The sequence below is a fragment of the Astyanax mexicanus genome, chromosome 22 (assembly GCF_023375975.1).
Source record: "Astyanax mexicanus isolate ESR-SI-001 chromosome 22, AstMex3_surface, whole genome shotgun sequence".
In the NCBI taxonomy this organism is placed as follows: Eukaryota; Metazoa; Chordata; class Actinopteri; order Characiformes; family Acestrorhamphidae; genus Astyanax; species Astyanax mexicanus.
In genome coordinates this window covers 33,370,063-33,388,138 of record NC_064429.1, presented here as the reverse complement: position 1 = coordinate 33,388,138, position 18,076 = coordinate 33,370,063, and the positions used below count along the sequence as shown (strand labels likewise).

Here is an 18,076-nt window from a genome sequence, read left to right as displayed (position 1 = left end):
GTCAGCCGCTGCACCTCCTCTCTGTGTGCTGACTCGTCGCCTTTGGTGATGAGACCCAGCACGGTTGTATCATCGGCGAACTTGATAAAGCTGTTAGAACTGCACAGTCATGAGTCAGCAGGGTGAACAGCAGAGGACTCAGGACACTGCCTTGGGGGGCCCCAGTGTTCAGTGTGATGGTGCTGGAGGTGCTGCCCCCGAACCGGACTGACTGGGGTCTCCCCGTCAGAAAGTCCAGGATCCAGTTGCAGAGGGGGGTGTTGAGGCCGAGCGAGTTTAGCTTCCTGATGAGGTTCTGTGGGATGATGGTGTTGAATGCTGAACTGAAGTCTATAAACAGCATTCTGACGTAAGTGTCCTTCTTCTCCAGGTGGGTGAGGGAGAGATGAAGGGTGGTGGTAATGGCATCGTCCGTGGAGCGATTGGGACGATACGCAAACTGAAGGAGACCAGTGAAGAGGGCAGTGACCAGAAGGTTTGGGCGTGTGGTGATGGTCTTGGAGACAGTGACATCATCAATACACTTGCTGATGTAGCCAGTGACTGATGCTGCATACTCCTCCAAATCAACAGAATCGCCTTCAGTAGCAGCCTCCCTAAACATGTCCCATGCAGTGCACTCAAAACAGTCCTGTTGGAGTCAGCCACACACACATGTGGTCCGAGAAAGCGAGGTGGGGGCGGGGCTCCGCCCGGTACAGTAATACACTTTTTTTATATAGCACCTTTCATACATAAATATATAGCTCAAAGTGCTTTACAATAAAATTTAATAAAACAGAAAAATTTTAAAGTAATATAAAACAAATAAAACAATTACATTTAATACAAATTTAATATTTAATAAAATAGTAGGAAATAAGTAATTCATATTAAAATAAAGTATAGAACATATTATAGATAGAAAAATAATAAAAAAGTAAAAATAAAAATAAGAACAACAAAATCAATCAAATAATTTTTTTTAATTATAAGCAAAACAGAAGCTAGTAGTAAGCTAAGCTAAACAGGAAGGTTATTTAATTTATTTTTGATTAGATGCTTTATAGTATGCTTTATGTATGAGTAATGTAACCATAATAAAATTAATTGTTTGTATAAGCCCTCAAAGCTAAATCATTAATATGACAGATGGGGAATAGTGGCAGCAAAGGTTACAAGAATTTTGGTACTTTTATAAAAGGGTATTCCTAAAATAATTTAAAGTATTTTGAAAGAATTTGATTAAATGTGTTTGAATATTTATGTGTTTAAATAATGAAAAATAATGCAAATGGTAGCATATTTGCATGTGAGCAATGCTATACTTTTATATAGTAATGATAAATATTCAGGATAAATTGACTTACATTATACCCATTTTTGTTTAATACACAATTACGTACTTTAGTTTTTTTTTCGTTTTTTTTTTCAATTTATTTTTCAAAGATCTTTTCATTAATTTATAACCTTTTTTTTTACATTTTATTTTCTTTTTTTTCACACACACGCGCACGCAGGCGCACGCGCACGCACACACATATTGTATAGTGTATATTGCGCAGCTGACTCTCGAACACTGCTAACTGTTCGCGAGCGACACGCGCGATGACGTCATCGGCCGAGGTATATATGTATATATATATATATATAGCGGTGCCTTAGCGCGCAGAGGACAGCTTTCAGCACAGCACCACAACGAGCTCAGCCACAATGGTTAAGGCAGTAAAAAAAAAGAAGGTGACTTTCAAGACCTCGTGCCGCCGCATTCTGATCGAGCCTCGCACCGACGCACAAAAGAAGCGTTTTCCCGGAACAGCGCCGCCTGTAAAGAAGCCGAATAAAACCGCAGCGGCTAAAACGAAGAAGAAAAAAACTAAATAATAATTATTAATTAAGAATAATAATCAATAATTAAATAATACATTTACAAATTTGGTGGGGGCTGGCAAAAAAAAATAAATTAATCAATCAATAAAATAAATAATAATAAATAAATAGCCCCTAATACATTTGGGGGTGGGGGGCAAAGTTTTATAGCCCCTAATAAAGTTTTATTGGTCCTCCGGAGAGGGGGGGTGGTGGCGGGTAAAAAAAATAAAATAAAACTTTTCTGCATTGTAGCGATCTCTACAAGATCTCTGTACCAAAATGCATGTTTTTAAAACACGTTTCTGAATTGTAGAGATTTCTAAAAGGAGGCTGCACCAAAAAGCATGTGTAGTATGTGTATGTGCATTTGGTTGCACCAAAATTCCTGTTTTAAATGTACTTTTCTGCATTGAAGAGATCTCTGAAATGAGACTGCACCAAAATGCATGTTTAACAAACCAAACCGTGTGAAAATCGGGCATAAATTGGTAGATTGGGTAGAAAAGTTCACAGAATACACAAACACATCAAAACAAAAATCACCCAAGAGATTAGTAATTATATATATATAAAAATAAAATCACATGGGCTGCAATTGCTATGCTGTCAACTTCAGATCTCAAAAGGAGCCTACATCAAAATTCATGTTTAAAAGTACTTTTATGCATTATAGAGATCTCTACAAGATCTCTGTACCAAAATGCACATTTTTAAATCCCTTTTCTGCATTGTAGAGATTTCTAAAAGGAGGCTGCACCAAAATGTGTGCATTTGGCTGCACCAAAAGTCATGTTTTAAATGTACTTTTCTGCATTGAAGAGATCTCTGAAATGAGACTGCACCAAAGTGCATGTTTAAAAGTACAACATTTTTACTTTCTATAGTAAGTAAATAAAGTAGTTTCAAACATAAAAATGCATGAGAAATTTTATCTGGCACATGTTTCTGTCTGGACTGGCTGTAAAAACACGTGACTGGGATTCCCACCATCTTATTTTTAATTGCTTAAGAGTAATAATGTTGTTATGTGACCACCAGATGGTATAGGTAATATGTCCATATGAGGACAAAGGGTTAGCATTTAAAAAAATGTTCAATCATGATGCAGACATGCAGAAATGTAATGTCCTCATATAAGGACAAAGGGCCTCAAGAGGATATATATAAATTATATAGATTATACAAAATTGTATAATTGTATAATAATAATAATAATAATTATATATATATATATATATATATATATATATATATATATATATATATATATATATATTTTGGATCATCACGTTTTTAACACATAATTCAGTTGATGATAATGTTCATAATCTTAATAACCTTTAATGCTATAAAACCATGGGTACCTATATTGAGGTACAATAGAGTTTTTTTTTTTTACTTTAGTCACAAAATATTATGTCTTTATGACTTTACTTATGAAAAAGTAACTTATCTTAATTCTCAAAATGGCACACTGTACATAATTTTCTTAAAATCATACAACTATAATCACAAAATGTTACGACTTTAATCATAAAATATAATTTTTTGTTCATGACATATTACAACTTTATTCTTATATTACTTATATTACTCTTATATTATTTTTAAAATGCCATATTGTATTTTTTTTTTTTTTCGAAATAATGCGACATTTTTCGGTAAATATTTTTTTTTAACAGACTTTAATAACAAAATATTATGTCAAGATAAAGATTTATTTACGAAAAAGTACGACTGTAATCTCGAAATATTACAGGTTAATTCTCAAAATTCCATACTGTCCGTATTTCTTTTGAAATATTACGACTTATTCACAACATATTAAAATTTTACTTTATTTGTAAAATGCCATATCGTGTGTATTTTATTGTTTTGTATGTAGTTTATTCTGAAAGTCAACTGTTGTAGTTTGAATTATTATTTATTATACTGTTTAATTTTATTATTTATATAGTTAGTGTGATTGCAGTATGCTATTACTTCTGCTATTCAGTGTTTACAGTGAACGAGTGTACATGCAGAGTGTGCTAGTGCGCTAAATGGGACACCGCCGGAGGAGAGAGAACCGGATGTACACACTGAAGCAGCTTCCGCTTTGGAGTCGTAGCTACTCCTGTCATTCCTGAATGTGGTGTAAAGCCGGTTTTAATCCGAATTAAAGGGAATATGAACTCTATCCGGAGTTTCTGCGTTTCTCACGGGGTTCATAGATATGTACCTTCGCTGCAGAGCCTCAGCGTGGGCTCGTGCGCCGCTGCGAGAGCGCGCTTTATCTCAAACAGCGCTAAAAACAACCGGGACTATCTACAAGTTCACACGAACCGAATCCCGAACCGAATCCTAAAGCTTCAGCATCCAACCAGCAACTTCTGCTCCTCCTCAGCTGAAATGAGGAGCTGCTGGAGCTGCGGATCTCCTGCCCAGCTTTTTTTCTGCTCAGCCTGTAAAATCATCCAGCCTCCAAACCACGGAGCCACCTACTTTCAGATACTCAACTGGTGAGTCGGTTCAGTTTCTGGCTGTGTCGATTCATCTCATGACACCACCGAATCGTTTTTAGCTTTAACTCAGTTTATACTGATAAAAACCTAAAATTACAGTTGTCTATATTGTTGTTATAACTTTCTAGTACTAATATCAGATCTACAGATCTGTAAATCCACTCTGCATAGTCTTATATAAACAATATTAGTCATAAGTTTGGACACGCCTCTTCTCATTCAATGTGTTTTTTATTTATTTTTATGATTTATTAAACATTGTAAATTGAATATTGAAGACTATATTAAAGCTATACTGGTGAATACATGTAGAATTGCTATTTTTTAAAGAAAAAGTGTTAAATAAACCAGAATATGTTTTATACTTTAGATTCTTCTAAAGTATCACATTTATTTTTGAGGACAGGTCCAAAAAAATGTTATGACTTATTCTTAAAATATTACAACTTTATTTTCATATGATTATGACTTTAATCACAAAATATATTATAGCTTTATATGACTTAATTCATAAAATATTCAGACTTAATTTGCAAAATATTACACATTTATTTAATGAGATATTACAGCATAATTGAAAAAATATTCAGACTTTTTTCCTCAAAGTAATATAAGTTTAATTACAAAATATATTAGGCTTGCTCGACTTCACGCAGTGCTGCGCAGACCGATCAGCGCTTGCCTTCGTAACTTTCTAGTAATATTATAAGATATATAGAGATATAAATCCATAAATCCACTTCGAATAGTCCTATATATACAGTACCAGCCAAAAGTTTGGACACACCTCTTCTCATTCAATGTTTTTTTTTTTTTTGTATTTTCTCAGTGTCTTCATGAAGTAGAGTCGAATAGTTCCTAGTTTCATATTATGACTTTATTCTCAAAATATATTGTAATTTTATTCACAAGGTATTATGATTCATTTAAAAAATATTATGAAATAATCACACGGTGCTGTGGAGGACAAAAGGTTTATTTTTTATTTTTTTATATTTTTTAAACTGTTTACATAGTCCCATATGTCTTTAATATTGGATTCCCCAACACTACTGAAGGAGTTCAGTGGAATCTTTAACCAAGATACTGTAAGGGCAGTTTTGATATATACTGACCAATAAATGCTCAGAAAAACTTCACAAGACTAGTTATATATTTTGGAGATGCTCTGACCCAGCCAAGAAATGGTTTTCAGATAGATCGATCTTTATTGATCCCTTTAAGTGGGTTACATTAGGGAATTAAATTAATATTCCAGCAGCATCTTTACAGTACAGACAAATAACAAAGGGGACACAATGAAAGAAGTAACAAATGAAAAGGGACGATATTAAAAGTCTAAAAAAGAAATAAAAAACACTACATTTGTCAGTGGTATTTATGTTATGGCAGATTTTACTATATTATAATGTATGTGAAATAATTCACTGATGCACTGTAACAGTACAGTTTCTTCTCTTTAGTGATCAGACGTTTGCTGTGGACGTTCCAGAGCTTCAGAGGAGATACCTAGAGCTGCAGAGATCTCTACATCCAGACAACTTCAGCCTCAAATCACCGGTACTGCTCTGTACAGATAACTCTATTGCTCTGTGTCGCTCTCTTACAGGAGTATTCACACTCATCCCGAGACCAGAACCTTTTCATCCAGAGCAGATTTGAAGCCTGTATGATAAACTACCACTCAGATGTAGTAATAATAAAATAGAACAACAGGGACCTCTGGTGGTGCAATGCCTGAATCACAGCTCTTTTAGAACAAGCTCTGTGCACTATTAGAGCTCTGAAAAAATTAATCAGTTTACCTGATTTCACTATTTATAAGTGCATTTCTGAGTAAAATTAACATTGTTGTTTTATTCTATAAACTAGTGAAAACACTTCTGCCAAATACAAAAAAATATGAAATGCAGAGCTTTTAGTGCTCAAATAATGCATATTTATTTATAAACAATGTGAAGGGGCACAAACCATCAAACAAAGCTGAACTGCTTGAATTTTAAAGGTCACCCAAAACCAGTGTATAAGACTGGTGGAGGAGAGCATCCCAAGATGTATTGATAGAGTGTTGATAAAGTGTCCAATAGCAATCGCCTCCAACTAGCAACACTACAGCATCTATCCAGCAACCACTAAGCAACACCATAGCAACCACTAAGGAACACCATATTAACCACTAAGGAACCACCTTCCCTCCACCTAGCAACACTGTAGCATCCATTTAGCAGCAACTAAGCAATACCATATCAACCACTTATCAAAACCATATCAACCACTAAGGAACACCATATCGACCACTTAGCAACACCATGTCATCCACAAAGGAACTCCCCTGCCTCCACCTAGCAACACTACAGCATCCATCCTGCAACCCCATATCAACCACTATGCAACACCAGATCAACCACTAAGGAACTCCGCTGCTTCCACCTAGCAACACTAGAGCATCCATTAAGCAACCTCTAAGCAACACCATATCAACCACTAGGCAACACCTTATCAACCACTAAGCAACACCATATCAACCACTAAGCAACACCATATCAAGCAACACCATATCAAGCAACACCTTATCAACCACTAAGCAACACCATATCAACCACTAAGCAACACCATATCAAGCAACACCTTATCAACCACTAAGCAACACCATATCAAGCAACACCTTATCAACCACTAAGCAACACCATATCAACCACTAAGCAACACCATATCAAGCAACACCTCATCAACCACTAAGCAACACCATATCAACCACTAAGCAACACCATATCAAGCAACACCATATCAACCACTAAGCAACACCATATCAACCACTAAGCAACACCATATCAAGCAACACCTCATCAACCACTAAGCAACACCATATCAACCACTAAGCAACACCATATCAAGCAACACCATATCAACCACTAAGCAACACCATATCAACCACTAAGCAACACCATATCAACCACTAAGCAACACCATATCAAGCAACACCTCATCAACCACTAAGCAACACCATATCAACCACTAAGCAACACCATATCAAGCAACACCATATCAACCACTAAGCAACACCATATCAACCACTAAGCAACACCATATCAACCACTAAGCAACACCATATCAAGCAACACCTCATCAACCACTAAGCAACACCATATCAACCACTAAGCAACACCATATCAAGCAACACCATATCAACCACTAAGCAACACCATATCAACCACTAAGCAACACCATATCAACCACTAAGCAACACCATATCAACCACTAAGCAACACCATATCAAGCAACACCTTATCAATCACTAAGGAACTCCCCTGCCTCCAGCTAGCAACACTACACTAATTTTAAATACAATTTAATGTAAATAATGAAATGTTTCATAATGTATTGCTCCTGGTAACTTTTGTCCTGCATCAGTGCAGCATTACATTCCCACACTTTCTTCTCCTTCCTTCCTGCATTTGTGTATCTGAGAACAGTTTGGCACGCTAAGGGTTAAAACATAAACGTCTCACTCAGCAGTTCTGCTGCAGAGTTCTGCCTCGCTGGTGGATAATCATGAATAAAGAGAAGTTTGAGAAGGTCTGGAGTCGTTAACCACCTGGCTGAGAAGCAGCTGCTGTATCCAGAGTGCGCTGAGATACAGCATTTCTGCGTGGTCCACAAGCTGCTCCTCAGCGGGCAGGAGAGTGCCCCCGAGGGTCGTTTCCACCAACCAAAAAAAAAATAAAAATATGATCAGATGCCCACATCCCTCCCTCAGGATGAGTTATGCATCTTAGAGCCTCAGCAGAGAAATTAACAGCATATCCTGGACATGGTTTGCTTGACCTGGTGACCTCTGGGTGGTGTTTCTTGTGTGTAAAATGTTCCAGTGTGTGTTTTATACGTGTAAAAACGTATACACTATATAAAATCGAGGCTGTTTTTATTAGAATTTGTCCACAAATTAGTTCATTAATTATAAGACATACTTAAAGCCACATATCAACTCATCATCCTATATCTCCATCTTTATCTCTGCATGTTAGGCTAATCCACATGGAAGAAGCCACTAAAATGCCCAGCATCCCTATGGCTAAAAGCATGCAATCCTAGCAAAAAGAAGGCACAACAAGGAACGTTCTAAACAGGAATTAACATTTTGAAGTGCTTTTCCAAAATGGAGTGAATTAATACAAGTAAAATGGGTGAGAAATGCTGGCTGAAGAATAAGCAACATTTGTTCTGGAGAGGTATAGAAAAGCTATAAATCTTAAACTGAACTGTTTGATTGACAGACTTCACATGATCAATAGAGTTGATAACTCTATCATATAGAGAGCTGTGTAAAGAAAAGCTTTGGGTTAACCTCCTTCGGGGATTAACATATCACACTGGTCCACTGCAGCTATCAAAACTGCAAAGTCTAACACAGGTAGTGACTGATAAACTAATACGAGCTGATTCTCAGAGTAGCTAATCTTTGCAAGTTGAATTCTATAAGTGTTTATAGGTAACTGCTAGAGGTTGCATTTCTTTAGCATGCAAACTAGGGCTGCACGATACATCATTTAAGCATAGTCATCGCGATGTGCGCATGCACAGTAGTCACATTGCAGGACTTGTTATGTCACTTAAGGCAATTAAATCAAACACATCATGTTGCAATGTTTTGATACTTGACACAGGATGTAGATACACAGCGCTGTCTCTGTGTCTGTGTGAGTGACAGGCTGCTGCTGCCTGAGAAGTGTGAGGGGGAGGGGGGCAGGAGTAAACAGGAGGTAACCGCACGCATGGCCTCTATCCACATGGTTGGGTACGTGCTTGTAAACGTGAGCACGTGTGGAAAGCTGTGCAGCTCAGTCCAGCGCAGTTTTATAAAAGTGCAGATGTTTCCAGTTACAGCTGAATTCACGCTTTTAATACCAGAAAAACAGAAAACGCTCTTATTTACCTTTTTAAAGTCCATTTAAATGCCTGATTAAAGGGCCGATTACTGTTGTTTAGCTGTTTTCCTCAGGTTTTGAGAGCTCAGCGCTGACTCAGCTCTTGATTGGTCCAGCTCTTGATTGGTCCAAAAACATTTGCAATTAAAAATGTTTCCAATATCGTGCAGCCCTAGTGTATATTAGTGTGGCCAGTGTGTCTGGTGGCAGCATGTCTCTGGCAGCGATGCCCCTCACGCCGTGGCAGGTGGGTATTGATGGTCTTCAGTTTGACAGCCTAATGGCTGAAAATGTTCCTCACTGCTGCTTCCCCTCCACTCCTCTCCTGTTATTCTACCCGACGCTCTCTCCCTCCGAGAGCTAACTAACATCCCGTCTCTGCACTGATACCCAACACCGGGACCCCCGAGAAAGATGGCGGCGGGTGGGGTGTTCTAAATCCAATTATCAGCATTGCGGAGAAGCCATGATTCAGGGAAGCAGCTGCGTGCCGTGGGGATTCTTCCCGAACTGAGCCGAGTCAGCCTGGTGTGATATTGGGAAGTGACTGACTGCAGGCTGAATCACACTTTCAGTGAAGTTGAAATTTGAGGATTTTTATAAAAAGACGCTCCTTTCTTCACTCATTATGACAGCCGGCCCACCGAACAGCCGCTCCCCGCTCACGTCCTGCCATTTACTGTAATGTCGGCTATTTTTAAGATCGCCTGTTGCCGGCGAGGGAGGGTTATTTTTGAGCGCCGCTTTGAGAAACGGTTCATTAATTTGCGTGGGTTTGTGCTCTTTCATTCCAGACGGAACAGGAATATTCAGAGAAGCAGTCGGCGCTGGTTAACAAAGCCTACAGGACCTTGCAGAAACCCGTTCCACGTGCCGTGTACATGGTAAGATAACTTACAAAGAAGGATGAATGTTCGTTTAATGAATTTCCACATGTATAACCATGTTTACTACCATTGCAATGTTTTAAACCCCATAGCATCTCCCTAGCAACACCATAGCAACCTGAGATATTATAAAATTGCAACTTTTTTTGCATTCACCTAGCAATACTGTTGCACCCACTTAGCAACACTATATCAACCACCTGGGATACCATAGTGTCTAGCTGGCAAGACTCACATAGCAACAACCAAGCAACAAAAGAGCATCCACCAAGCAACTACACTAGCAACCCCATAGCCACCACCTGGGTTACCGTAACATCTGCTAGGAACACCATATAAACCACTAAGCAAAACCATGTAATCCACTAAGCAACAACATATCATATTAACCACCTAGCCACACTGGCGTTCATGTAGCAGCCACTAAGCAGCATCATATCAATCACTAAGCAACCTCATAGCAACCTCATAACAATCACTAAGCAACACCATTTAGACCACCTAGTGACGCTATAGCATCTGTCTAGAAGCCACTTTGCAACACCTTATCAACCACCAAGCAACACCTTCTCAACCACTCAAAAACACTATATTAACCACCTAGCAACACTATAGCGTCCATCTAGCAGCCACTTGGCAACATCGTATCGACCACCAAGCAATACCTTATTAACCACTGAGCAACACCATATGAACCACTAAGCAACACCTTATCAGCACTTTATTAACCACCAAGTAACACCATAGCGTCCATCTAGCAGCCACTTGGCAACATCACATCGACCACAAAGCAACACCATAATAACCACCTAGCAACACTTTGGCCTCCATCTAGCAGCCATTTGGCAACAGCATATCGACCACTAAGAATCACCATATAGACCACCTAGCAACACTGTAGCGTCCATCTAGCAGCCACTAAGCAACACCATATCATATAAACCACCTAGCAACACATAGCATCCATCTAGTAGCTACTAGGCAGCATAATTTTAATCACTAAGCAACCTTATAGCAACATTGTAACAACCACTAACCAACACTATATCGACCACCTAGCAACACTATAGGATCCATCTAGCAGCCAACATATCGACCATTTAACAACATCATAATAACCACCTACACTATAGCGTCCATCAACAGCCACTAAGCAGCATCATATCTATAACCAAGCAACCTCATAGCAACACCATATCAACCACTAAGCAACACTATAGCGTCAACCTGCATAACAGCCACTTGGCAATATTATGTCAACCACCTAACAATGCCATAATAACCATCTTAAAACTTAATAGTATGTGGTCAAGGTGGTCTGTGGTCAAGGTGGTCTGTGGTCAAGGTGGTCTGTGGTCAAGGTGGTCTGTGGTCAAGGTGGTCTGTGGTTAAGGTGGTCTGTTTTAAAGGTGGTCTGTGGTCGAGGTGGTCTGTGGTCGAGGTGGTCTGTGGTCGAGGTGGTCTGTGGTTAAGGTGGTCTGTGGTTAAGGTGGTCTGTTGTTAAGGATATAATAACTCTCCCCTGTCGCCCACGTGATTAACCCCAGCTGCAGCTACACGGAGTCCGGCTCCAGGAGGGAACCGACGCCACGGCCGACCCAAACTTCCTGCTGGAGGTCATGGAGACCAACGAGAAGCTGGCGGAGAGCCGGAGCCCGGAGGAGGTGGACGACATCGGGCAGGCAGTGCGAGGTGTGTGCAATTAGTATACGGTAATGTACCTGGGTCCGATACTGTGTGAACCAGGTTTTGAAGCTGAAATTGCAGTTCAAATGTAGTTAAAGCACATTTAATTGTGCAGATGTAGAATTTAAGGTGGAATAACTGTAAGAGTAAGAATCCAAGTTATAGCCCTAAAATTAGACGCCTTTATTATTTGTTTCAATGCAACATACTTTTAATGTAGCTGAGCATTTACAACTTAAAGGAACTGAATAAAATAACACTATAAAATAAAATTAAAATAGTACATTTTTGATCAGGTTAAGCTAAAAAAGGAATTTCATAAACAGAACAATACAAATTAAATGGGAAAAGCATTATAATTATGATTTAAATTATGATTTAATTAAAAAAAATCTTTCAGAATAAAAGGCTAACATTTTAAAGCAGTCAAATAAAGAGATAAATAATACGAATCACAAAGAATAAGTAAAATGGTAGAAATAAAATAAAAAGGTAAAATAAATAATAAATAAAGTGCATCAGTGTTTTAGGCATCTTTACTGTTTAAGGTGTAACTACAGTAAAACATCAAATAAGCCCGGTGTTGTAAGTGTGATTGTGAGAATAAAAAGGCAGCATTTAAGGTGGTTGCTGGTTAGCCTCACTAATAAGTGGTTTCCTTAAAGCAGGGGTGTCCAAACTTTTTTTGTTTGGGGGCCAGAAGGAGAAATACATTTGAAGTCATGGGCCACAGACTCTATAATAAAACAAATAATGAAATATACCACTTTAAATAATACTTTTTCCTGATTACTTTCATTTACACACCATTTTACTTGACTAACTATCTTTATCTTTGACAGTGTTGTGTAAACTAAGATTTTTCAAATTGATGTTTCATTTCATGATGTCTCTTAATATTAAACTCCTTAACGGCAACTTTTAGACTCTTTTGCTCTGTTTTTCTGCACTAGAAATGCGCACTCTCTCCGCTTTTAGACTCTTTGCCCCATTTTTCTGCGCTAGAAATGCGCACTCTCTCCGCTTTTAGACTCTTTGGCCCGTTTTTCTGCACTAGAAATGCGCACTCTCTCCGCTTTTAGACTCTTTGCCCCGTTTTTCTGCACTAGAAATGCGCACTCTCTCCGCTTTTAGACTCTTTGGCCCGTTTCTGACACCTAGCGTTCAAACTTTGAATCTCACATTATAAAAACCTGCTTAACAGCGGGCCAACTTTCGTTCTATTTCTAAAATACCTCGCGGGACGCTCCAAAAAAGGAAACGGGCCGCAAATGGCCCACGGGCCGTAGTTTGGACGCCCCTGCCTTAAAGCTACACAGCTGTTTAGTCCCTTTAATTTCCTTCACTGCATTGTGGATGTGGAAAAGCTCTTACTTTCACTATTAGAGGTATCCCTGAGTTCTAGTGTTGTTTTTCTACCATTTGATTTATTTCACCAAACGTTTAACCGGGACCGGGATTCGAACTAGATATCTCCCGATCATAATGGCAGCACTTTATACTGCTGGACCACTCGTTAACGAGGAACGTTTTAAATGTTTAAGAAGTCTAATACAATATAAGACTTTTACAAACACATCTTCAATCAATCAACCTTTATTTTCACTCTGCAATGCATTGAGGGCGACCCTCATTTACATTGTGCAGAGCATTTACAGTATAAAAGGTATTGAAAATGCTTAATAAGAAATTGGGAATAATAAGGGAAAAATAAAAATAAAATAAAAAAGTGTATATATATGAATAAAAAACATATATACTAAACAATTAAAAGACCATAAAAACAAATTGATAAAATATAAAATAAAGAAAAAGATTAATAGTAAAAGTAAAGTAAAATGATAAGAATGATAATAAAATGAATAATATAATATAATAATGACCTAAGGAGATAATCAAAATATAAACATTAGAATAAAAATAATAATATAAAAAGTAATCTTGGCCGTGTCATCCAGCACTACCACAAATGCTTAAATTAATCAGAAAAACATGTCTTTAGTCAAATAAAACCTAAAGTAAATTTAAGTTTGATCATTTTCCATACAGTTCCGACCTTTTTTTCCTGATTGTGGTTGTAGAAACTCGACAGAAACTACCACTCCGGGTATATCCAGAGCGCTCGTGTCTTTCACCCGTCAACCTTGCTTGTTTGACTTCCTGTGGCCTGAAGCACGCGCTGTAGAAAAGCTCAAGGCTACGTTTGGTCATGTTTTCAGTTTGTTCCTGCGTTTTGTTCCTTTCCGCGCTGTTCCGTTATTAATTTGCACAGGTTGCGCTCCTTCGTGAGGAGCTTTGGCACCTTCTATTTTCATCTGTTTAAAAGCGCGGGCCCGTTTCCTGCTGTAAATACATGTCATCCTTTTTTTTTCCCTCCTCCAGAGACGCTGAAAGACCTGACGGAACAGATGAATACAGCTCTGAACAAAGGTATCTCCCTCTTTTATTCCGCGCTCCCCTCAAATTTGACACCGGTACACTGTGCCAAGGTCACTGTTAAGTGTTTGAGGAGGCGCTTCCCCGCGTTTCCTTGACTCAGCGGAGGTAAAAATGGTGCTTATTTAGTTTATTTTTTTTCCGTGGCAATCTTCCGACCCTGTTTTTTAATATATATATATATATTTTTTTTTTCTTCTTTTTTTATTATTATTATTTTTTTATTTCTCTGCACAGGAGACCTCCAGTCCGCCAGAGAACTTTTGGCCAGAATGAAGTATTTCGCTAATCTGGAGGAGAAGGTAAAAGAGAAACTAACAGAGAACTTGTGAGGACGCGGAGAAGAGACTTCCCATCATAAAATTGAATATCGTCACTTTTAAAAATGTGTTGTAAATTAATATATTTATATATTTTAAATAAAAATAAAACTGTTTAACTTGTGTTTTAATAAATGCTGCTGCCTGCTGTTTTCAATTAAGCAATAGAACACAAGGGGGAGTGTGTTATCACGAAAAACATCACGGCTGTGATCCGGTCGCAGATCATCACAGCTGTGATGTTATTCGTGATAACACACGACCTCGAGTGTTCTATTGCTTTTATACAACAGTTTCTTTTTTACAAAATGAATAAACAAAATAAATCAAAGAACTTTAACCCTCTCATGCATAAATTATAATAAACTCAGTCAGGATTTTTTTACTAAGTGTTTTATACATCCTTAGGGATGTAAAACAAGGTTTGAAAAAAATATATATTCTATCTTTATTCGATAAATAAATATTTAATGCTGACAACGTTTCTCCCAAATTCAAAAAAAAAAAAAAAGTAATTTAAAGTATTTATTTGCAGAAAATGAGAAATGGCGGTAATAACAAATGAAGAGTTCAGAAATCAATATTTGGTTAAAAATCCCGAGTTTTAATCACAGTTTTCATGCATCTTGGCATGTTTTCCCTCCACCAGTCTTACACACTGCTTTTGGATAACTTTATTCCTTTACTCCTGGTGCAAAATTCAAGCAGTTCAAAATAAAAAAATGAAAATCTTTACATAACATGTCACCTTAGATGTTATTTGAAGTAATTATATATATATATATATTTTTAATTAAAAGAGAAACAGTTTCTCCCTGTCTGTCGGCACAATGACCAACCAATAGAATTTTTTGCTAAAGGATGATGCATATATAGAGAAAAAAACACTTTAAACAGCTGTACACTGTAGTGACCTCTTTGCATGAAAGGGTTAAGAAATTCAGTTTGAATATGCTTTATTATGGACTGTGCCTTCCGCCAAAAAGTAGTTCCACCACAACTGTAACAGAACTGAAACTTAACTACAAAACAGTGTTTGGTTCATACAGAGTAACACCATGAAAGTTAGCTTGAAATCAAACTTGTGAATAAGTGAAAAGTGAAGATGGTAACGTTAGGAGGGTGAAATAACGCTAATACTCTCCTCTCCTGCTCCGTGGAGTCGTCTTCAGGTGAACGCTGCGCATTTTTTGAGCATTTCTGTTTGTTTTGCTGGGTGGTGTTGGTTAGCTTGCCGGTGTGGCTGGACTGTGGTTAGGTGACCGGAGTCAAGCTATCCGCGCTTCGGAAATTCCCAGTCAGCGTAGCTTGCTTTAGCTCAGCATTAACTTAGCTTAGCCTAGCCTGGCTGGTTAAGTTATCGTTCTGGCTGTCAGATGGAATTAGCCGAGCGATTTTCCATCCCTTTTTTCCTGCGGGCGAGCGTGCCGTGGCTGAGCGCTAGCCTGTGCTAAGCTAACGCTGCTGTTGGTGCCGGTGGAGGCGATGATTCAAAACTGTACTGTGTATATACGCCGTTACTTGGCAACGCGTCGGCGGAGTGATACAAGTTTAGTTTGAGAAGGTTGTGATGTTATCACGAAATATCATCACGGCTAGATCACTTCTCAACCAATCAGATTGTGAGGTCGGAACTTACTGTTGTATAATACACTATAATTCTATATACCATCAAATAAATGCATTCTTTTAATTATCACACTAAGAAATAGAATAGAATTTACAATTAGCTTAAAAATGATGAGTTTCTTTAATTTTACCAAATTGAATACATCTGGAATAAAATAATCAAGAGGAAGATGGATGATCACAAACCATTAAACTAAACCAAACTGAACTGCTTGAATTTTTGCACCAGGAGTAAAGCAGCATAAAGTTATCCAAAAGCAGTGTGTAAGACTGGTGGAGGAGAATATGATGCCAAGATGAATGGAAAAAAAAAACACTGGGGTTATTCCACCAAATATTGATTTCTGAACTCTTAAAACTTTATGAATATGAACTTTTCTTTTCTTTGCATTATTTGAGGTCTGAAAGCTCTGCGTCTTTTTTTTGTTATTTCAGCCATTTCTCATTTTCTGCAAATAAATGCTCTAAATGACAATTTTTTAATTTGGAATTTAAGAGAAAATTTGTCTGTAGTTTATAGAATAAAACAACAATGTTCATTTAACTCAAACATAAAACTATAAAAATATAAAAATCAGAGAAACGGATTGATTTAGAAGCTGAAGTGCTCTCTTAACTTTTCCAGATCTGTCTAAAGTAGGCGGTCCTGATGAGTGCCAGTTTCATCATCGTAATGTTTTTGATGGTCTTGATGGTGACATGGTACATGAGGATACTTTCAAAGTTCTTAAAATCCTCATTCTTTTCGGATTATATTACTTTCATTTTGTCTTAAAGTAATTTTTAGTATATGTGTAAAGTCTCCGTATTTTACCCGTCTTTTCCGCCATTTTCATGTATTAGTATTTTCACGTAAATGTCCCGTATTATATTAAAATAAAAAAATAAATAAACATAATTAATGAGGAGACAGGCCACAGACATATTTGCATATTCTTGATTATTTAACACATTTATTTTGTTTATTCCATTTGTTTGTTTGTTTTTCATAGTTTGGATGACTTTAGCATTAAACTACAATCCAATCAGAACATTTATGATTTATCCAAAATACGATAAAATATCTTTAATTGCCCGTTTTATAAAAAAAAAAGAAAAGCCAATCACCCAGTCTAATGGCTGTTCCTGGACTGTATATCTGTGTGTATGGTGTGCTGGTTTTATGTGCGGTGTTTTTTGCGGCGCTCTGTGTGATAAATGTGTGTTATTTCTCTGTAATGTGAACTGATTCATTAGGCTGTAATTGGCGCAAGTTTGGGCGAGATTGTGTCATCACTCTGGACGCCCAGTTAAACATCACGCTCTTATTAGATACAGCGCCGGCTAAAGCGCTTTATTGCACCAGTTTGTTCCGTCGCTCAGGGTGGGGAATAAACCACATTATCTAATAATCCACTTACCCATTCAGGATTTATGATTGTGTGTGTGTGTGTGTGTGTGTGTGTGTGTGGGTTGGTGAGAAGGTGTGTGTAAGTGTGAGAGTGGGAGAAAGTGAGTTAAAGGAGAAAAAGGGTTAAAGAGAGTGAAAGTGTGTTTACACCAGCCGAAAAGAGACAATAAGAGTGTGTGTGTGTGTGTGTGTTGGTGAGAAAGTGTGTGGAAGTGTGTGTAAGTGTGTGAGTGTTGGAGAAAGTGAGGGTCTGTGTTTCTGAGAGAAAGAGAAAGAGAGAAAGAGTGTGTTTACACAAGCCAGAAAGAGACAAAAAGAGTGTGTGTGTTGGTGAGAAGGTGTGTGTAAGTGTGAGAGTGTGAGTGTGGGAGAAAGTGAGTTAAAGATGAAAAAGGGTTAAAGAGGGTGAAAGTGTGTTTTCACAAGCCGGAATAAGACAATAAGTGTG

At 37.7% G+C, this 18,076-nt stretch overlaps 1 protein-coding gene across 1 annotated transcript; it reads left to right on the top strand.

Moving 5' to 3' along the window:
• The first annotated feature begins 3,902 nt into the window (after positions 1-3,902).
• On the top strand, positions 3,903-14,744 carry hscb (HscB mitochondrial iron-sulfur cluster cochaperone). Its single transcript, XM_022668443.2, has 6 exons — positions 3,903-4,352; positions 5,819-5,915; positions 10,075-10,164; positions 11,715-11,859; positions 14,236-14,283; positions 14,527-14,744. Exons 1-6 carry the CDS (start codon positions 4,021-4,023, stop codon positions 14,619-14,621), a joined length of 807 nt encoding a protein of 268 aa, XP_022524164.2. The 5' UTR covers positions 3,903-4,020; the 3' UTR covers positions 14,622-14,744.
• The last annotated feature ends 3,332 nt before the right edge of the window (positions 14,745-18,076 follow it).